The 7,087-nt window shown below is 37.8% G+C and overlaps 1 protein-coding gene across 1 annotated transcript; it reads right to left on the reverse strand.

Moving 5' to 3' along the window:
- Positions 1–2,917: 2,917 nt before the first annotated feature.
- myl7 (myosin, light chain 7, regulatory) lies at positions 2,918–6,694 on the reverse strand. The gene is made up of 7 exons (XM_058388961.1): positions 6,579–6,694; positions 6,383–6,481; positions 6,196–6,271; positions 5,330–5,434; positions 4,548–4,626; positions 4,414–4,462; positions 2,918–3,307 (listed from the first exon to the last, which is right to left on the reverse strand). The coding sequence occupies exons 1-7, from the start codon at positions 6,579–6,581 to the stop codon at positions 3,203–3,205; spliced, it is 516 nt and encodes a 171-aa protein (XP_058244944.1). The 5' UTR covers positions 6,582–6,694; the 3' UTR covers positions 2,918–3,202.
- Between the last annotated feature and the right edge of the window lie 393 nt (positions 6,695–7,087).

Genomic DNA, 7,087 nt, shown 5'->3' on the forward strand with positions numbered 1-7,087 from the left:
TTCACACCCACATTATGTAATATCCCACCTCCCCACCTTCAGGATTGGCCAATACGCCACCGAATTCTGGGTGCTGATTGGTTGGATTATAGCACACTCGAAGAAAGCGCCAATCGGAGAGTTCGCAAGCAGAACTGTGAGCAGGGAGGAGGCGGGATTTTCGGAATGTGGGTGTGAAACAGAACCGTGCCAAGAAATCCTGAAGAATTTGACAGTTCTGCGCATGCGCATTGCGTTGCCGCTTTCGTCGGTGGATTGAATTGCGTTTATACATTTTTTTCTTTTTATGAACATATATATTTTTGATATGCTTTGAAGAGACACGTTCAAATAGGAATTGGCGCAAGATCAGATCTGTTCGGACCATTATAAGTTTACTTAAATCTGACTTACAGTTTATTCAGTCGACTTAAATGCGCGCACGTGCCGCCATCTAGTGAATATCAGAGTGCTTTGAAAGAAAATCTATATACACCCATCAACCATAACATTATGACCACTGGCAGGTGACGTGAATAACACTTATTGTATCCTCATCATGGCACCTGTTAGTGGGTGGGATATATTAGGGAGCAAGTGAACATTTTGTCCTCAAAGTTGATGTGTTAGAAGCAGGAAAAATGGACAAGTGTAAGGATTTGAGCGAGTTTGACGAAGGGCCAAATTGTGATGGCTAGATCACTGGATCAGATCATCTCCAAAACTGCAGCTCTTGTGGGGTGTTCCCGGTCTGCAGTGGTCAGTATCGATCAAGAGTGGTGCAAGGAAGGAACAGTGGTGACAGGGTCATGGGCAGCCAAGGCTCATTGATGAACGTGGGGAGTAAAGGCTGGCCCGTGTGATCCGATCCAACAGATGAGCTACTGTTGCTGAAGAAGCTAATGCTGGTTCTGATAGAAAGGTGTCAGAATACACAGTGCATGATGGGTCAGGGCTGTTTTGGCTGAAAAAGGGGGACCAACACAATATTAGGCACGTGGTCATTAAATTATGCCTGATCAGTGCATTCGTCCATTCATAATTTTAAATATGGCATCTAAATAGACACAGTTATGCTGATCTAAAAGTAAAAGTCTGTCTTATACCGGAAAATCATACAAGCTACACTCACTTTAGCTAGTGAGCTAGCTAGTGCACAATGATTTGTGCATTCATACATTGGTACATGCTTTCAGTGAAAGTGGCTTTCCTGCTTCCTTTTCATCTTACAAGCTTCATATTTTAAGCCAAAAATTATGAAGGAACGAGGAAAAGTATAAAAAGCCACTGCTGTTGTCATCACTATCCTCTTCCAATAGGACCAACTGGATGGCAAAAACAGTGCTAGTAGGTACCTTAAAATAATTGGAGTTGAATAATAACTATTGACCATGCCAAAAGAGTTTTAAGTGAGAACAAGAAGGCTTCAGTTCTGGCATTACTGGCAGAGGAATACAGTGAGTATCAGATTGCTTCCATCCTTTCAAAGATAGCAGTTCATAAGAACAAGATCAAGCTGCAGACATTGGAGACAACAAAGCTACAGATCGGCCGAGTCTAATCTTTTGCAGAAGATCATAGGGTTTGGACCGTAGAGAACTGGAGTAAGATCTTCTCTAAGTCCAATTTTCAGCTTTGCTCAACAACTGCTCATCTAATAGTTAAAAGGAGACCTGGAGCAGCTTACAAACCACAGTGTCTTGCACCCACTGTGAAATTTGGTAGAGGATCTGTGATCATCTGGGGGTTCTTCGGCAAAGCTGGAATCAGGCACATTTGTCTTTGTGAAGGGCGCAAGCCACGTACAAGCATGTCCTGGAAGAAAACAATCAAGGTGTGGATAGAGAACCACATCAAGCCTCAGTCATGGCCAGGTCAATCTCCAGACCTGAACACCATTGAAAACCTCTGGAATGTGATCAAGAGGAAGATGGCTGGTCACAAACCATCAAACAAAGCTGACCTGCTTGAATTTTTGCACCAGGATTGGCATAAAGTTACGCAACAGCAACATGAAAGATTGATGGCGATTGTGGGGGGATGTGGTAGCTTAAGGCACTGGACTACTAACCGGAAGGTTGTGAGCTCAAATCCCAGGTCCACCAACCCTTTAACCCTCAGATGCTCAGTTGTATAAAATTAGATGAATTGTAAGTTGCTCTGGATAAGGTCATCTGCCAAATGCTGTAAATGTAAATGAAGAGCATGCCAAGATGCATGAAAGCTGTGATTGAAAATCAGGATTATTCCTCCAAATATATAGATCTTTGAATTTTTCCTAAGTTAAAACATTAGTAGTGTTATTTAAAAATGGTTGAGCTTGTTTTCTTTGCATTATTTGAGGTCTAAAAAAAATTTTTTTGTCATTTTCTGCAAATAAATGCTCTAAATGACAATATGTTTATTTGGAATTTGGGAGAAATGTCAGATGTTTATAGAATAAAACAAAAATGCTAATTTTATTCAAACACATAACTATAAATAGTAAAATCAGAGAAACTGAATTTGGGGTATTGGTAGCTGAAGTGGTTAATGCTCTGGGTCGTTGATCGGAAGATCGGGGTTCAAGCCACAGCACCGCCAAGCTACCACTGTTGGGCCCTTGACCACCCTGCTCCAGGTGTGCTGTATCATGGCTGACCCTGCGCTCTGACCACAAACCCCAAGGATGGGATATGCGAAGAAAGAATTTCACTGTGCAGTAATGTATATGTGACAATTAATTAATTCTCTTAATTTTTCCAGAGCTGTGTTTGGCCAACACAAAGGAGCGGTAATACTAAGTATAAGCACTCTTGGCATGTGACTCCACCAATCAAATTAATTGACCAGAACTAACTGTTCTGTTAACTAGAATAAGGCAAAATAAATAATAAAATGGAAAAAATAAACACACTATAATAACAGAAGAACTCAAGAAAGCACACTACTATATGTGTGTTTTTGCATAAGTGTTTATTGACAGAATACAACGACTGCCCGAATGGTTTTCTGCTCTTTTCTCAGTACAGGAAAGCATGATATTCTTGTCTGTAGTAATTGCATATAAACTATAGATGGGGTGGACAGAGATTAGATTTGAGAACGTTGGAGTATTCCTTTAATGATGATGATTATTGAAATACTGCTCTCCTCCCACACACACACCCTACATTTCCCAACACTTCAAATCCAATATCCAGTTCAACCTGTTCAAGATTCAGCTATGTTATTTGCATTTTCTTTACGATTCCTCTTTCTCATCCCCGTGTGTGATAATGTAACAGAGAGACTTGTAGTCGATATTCCCGGACACGTCGATGGGGGCCAAGGAAAAAGCCTGCTCCACCTGGTCAAGACATACAAGACAACACAAAACCCATTATATAATTCTATATTGAAACAGCTACTAACAATCCAAAATCCTCTGCTGTAAGTCAATCCAGTCACGTTCTCTCTCTTTATACTTTTGTATTGTAAACCATGACGTCTGCCACAGAAAGGCAAAGACAATCACCATCTCAAATCAGTTGCTCAGTAACTGACTCAGTAAATGTCACGCATGAAGCCAGCAATTTAGCTAGCTTCCACTGCTGAGAAGTCTTAAATTATACCCCGTAAAAGCTTAGTAACTGGATAAACAAGGCAAACTTGTTAGGCATGTCCAGTTTTCTCTCTGATATGCTGTTAAAATCACAAACCTGTGCTGCTGAACCACAACACAGAATAACATTAATGACAGTATGCATACTGAATTTTACAAGGCACAAAAAAATGTTATAAAACATAATATGAAATAATACCACTGTCTTTTTTTAAAGCAAGATCTCATGAAATAATTTTATTATAACTTTCAGTCAAACGACAGCAAAATGGAGACGAGTCACTTCGAAGCCGAAAGAGTCGACACTTCCTAATGAACCGAGCCAAATCATTTGACTCACTAAAAATCCTCATCACTACTCACCTCCTAGCGAGAGTGGAGATTTATTAAATCATTCCCAGACATGTATCGTTATCTTACATCGTGTCTAACATGTTTAAATCACACATATTATTCAAGAATGGCTAAAGAAAAAAGAAAAGGAATTGTGCCGAGTGCCGACCTCATTGATTAGCAAACGAGTCACCATGCGGTTTCAATGAGATGAAAACGACACACAATGCGTTAAAATGTGCGCGTAGTTTAGATAATTAGGAGTGTTTTCACAGTAATTCTCCAACATTTAAGGAAGATCTTGATTTTCTTGGTTCTCTTGGTTTTTGTCTTAGTTCAACCCCCAAACTTTACATTTACTTCATAACTTACTGTTAGCTAGTTGAATTTTTCTCCTCAGTCACTATGCTAATATGCCTAGCAACAGTGCTCTTGTAGCTTTAACCACTTAAGTGCTAAATGACTAAATTTCTAAGACAGCTCCAAAGTTGGCAATGAAACCATGAGATCAAACCAACCTCTTCTGCCGTGAATTTATCTGCCTGGTTCATGAGTAGCCTTCTGAACCTGAAGCGGGGAAATAAATATCTTGTAAATTCATCACCTTCAACTTCAATAATAGAAATAAAACTATCATCTTCTGCACACTCACTCATCCTTCTTGACAAAGCCGGTGTTCTCGGGGTCGAACAATTTGAATGCATTGAGAATGGTGTCCTCTGGGTCCGTACCTACATGGAGAAATGGTCAGGTTTAGCTTTAGAGTCCTAATGGTCAGTTACATTCCGTAATGATCAACACTTCAACACAATTCTCAGCAGGAAATGAAATTATAATTCAAAACAGAATTGTTTCTGATTAGTCATGCATTTTTGTCACATACCAGCATAACATGTAGCTCTAGTATGAACAATAGGTTAATAATTATAATAATAATGATAATGCGCACATTCATTGTGCTAATACGTCATCGTTTATATATAGTAACAGATCATAAATAGGAACTTGTGTTGAATAATAAAGAGATTTTTAATAAAAGTGTTGTTTAACAAAGTAAAAGAAGGTCTTAACGAAGTAAAATCGTCGATCTTGTGATAAGCTTTGAGAGTTTATTAGCACACAAGTCTTCATAACAGAGGAGTTTATGCTTTCCAGTTTCTCTGTAAAATGACAAGCTGCATTTTTTTGACAGAGAGAGAAACTATTTAATGACATAAGTTAGAACAGGAATTTTTTTTTGTCTTTTACATTCCACAGCAGTGAATCCAACTGTAAGCTCTTCTGTCATTTCATACATGGAGGGAGGGTGCGAACACCACGGTATGCCGTCTTTCGTGTTATTTCATGAGCTAAATACCACTCTTTTTACTTGAACACTACTCTAATGGTCATTTTTATTTGTATTCAGTCTAAAACGACCAGGTTTTTTCATACCGTTAAGTTTTTCTCCAAAGAGAGAGAGGAAGACAGTGAAGTTGATGGGGCCTTTACCCTCCGACAGCATGGCATCCAGTTCCTCATCACTTACGTTCAGTTTTCCTTAAAGAGGAAGATAACAAGAGAGATACAGGGGCAGGTTTTTTAGGGTTTTTTTGTTGTTGTTTTTGAACCTTCAGAAAAGCAGAAGTTATACAAATATTAATTCATTCAGTGTGCTTAAAGCTTACTTAAAATCCATAACCCACAAACATATAGCCAGAACCCCTGAATGTCGACGCTTAGGTAACAAGGTTTTTATTAATATTAATATAAAATTATTTACTTATTCCTCTGTTAGCACTCTGGAGTAAGCTTTAAAAGTTCTATGGAACATACCAGAATTGAAGGACAATTTAGGCACCAATATTCTTTAACCATAACCATAAACTTGTCCAACTCAGGCATTAAAGGCATTAAATCTTTTTTTTTTATCAGATATTTATGTTACCAATAGTGGAGAACTTTCAATTAAACTTTCTATCACTTTGTAAAGAAATGTCTTATATCTGTGAAATTATCACTTAATGTAATTTTTTTTGTTATACCATTTTTTTTGGTATTATTTAGAGCAACGTTTAGAACTAATTTTATCATAAAATGAAACATTTTTTTACATTTCACTATTTAATTGTATTTATTTATTTTGATGAAATATTTTCTAAGTAAATACTCAAATTATTAAACTCTAAACTACAAAAAAAAAACTATTTTGACTTCAAAATAATTGACTCCGTTTTGAATTAAGCAAACACAATGTAAAAGGTAACAGTCTAAAAATAATATACTCTATTAAAAAATTCAAACACAATCTAATATCATACCTAATTGTGCATAAGTCTCCTTCAGGTCTGATTTCTTAATCACACCATCTCGGTCCTGATCAATGCAGCCAAAAGCCTGTGAATGACACCATGATGATATATAATTTGCACTCCAGGGTATGAAATTAAAGTACATTTCTAAATAGCTATAATATGATCGATAGTTATTATGGTAAATATGCATCACCTCTTTGAACTCCTGAATCTGTGACTGCTCAAACATGGCGAAAACGTTAGAGGAGGCCCGCTGGGTGTTCTTTCTCTTCGCTGCTGTTTTCTTACTCGCCTGGTGAAAGAAAGCAATGATTTAAAGCACAAAACATTTACATTTTAATTATTCGTTTATTTTTTGTCATTCTGGCGTATGTAAAAATGGTGCTCACCATGTCTGCTGGCTCCTTGTAGCTCTGTGTGTGTGAGTGTGTGTCCGGGTCAGTGGGAGCTGATAGGGGTTTTATGTATAGCTCACCTTATCACTGGACTCTTTATAAAAAGAACTCATTGCCTCTTTCAGTCCCCTAAAAAGGACAGTTAGAGGGTCCCTAAAACAGGAGCCTTGATAAGGGACTAAGTAGCTGGATTCCTGGGAGACGGAACAAGAGAGAGAGAGAGAGAGAGAGAGAGAGAGAGAGAGAGCCCTTACATTATTCAAAGCAACGTTAGGAATTTTTTAAATTGTCTTTTACATAGTTTAGATTTATCCCTCAATACTAAATAGGTAAAGAATTGTTGATTAATGTTCTATAACAGCAGCTGTAATTTAAACAAAAGGAAGGTTCATATTAATGCACTTGCTCTAATACATTACCTTTTCCACAGGACAAGTCATTCTAGTCGAATCTACCTTGTTGATATTGTCGATAAATGTGAAGTCTTCTGTAATGAGATGTTC

The sequence above is a fragment of the Hemibagrus wyckioides genome, linkage group LG05, assembly GCF_019097595.1.
Source record: "Hemibagrus wyckioides isolate EC202008001 linkage group LG05, SWU_Hwy_1.0, whole genome shotgun sequence".
NCBI lineage: Eukaryota > Metazoa > Chordata > Actinopteri > Siluriformes > Bagridae > Hemibagrus > Hemibagrus wyckioides.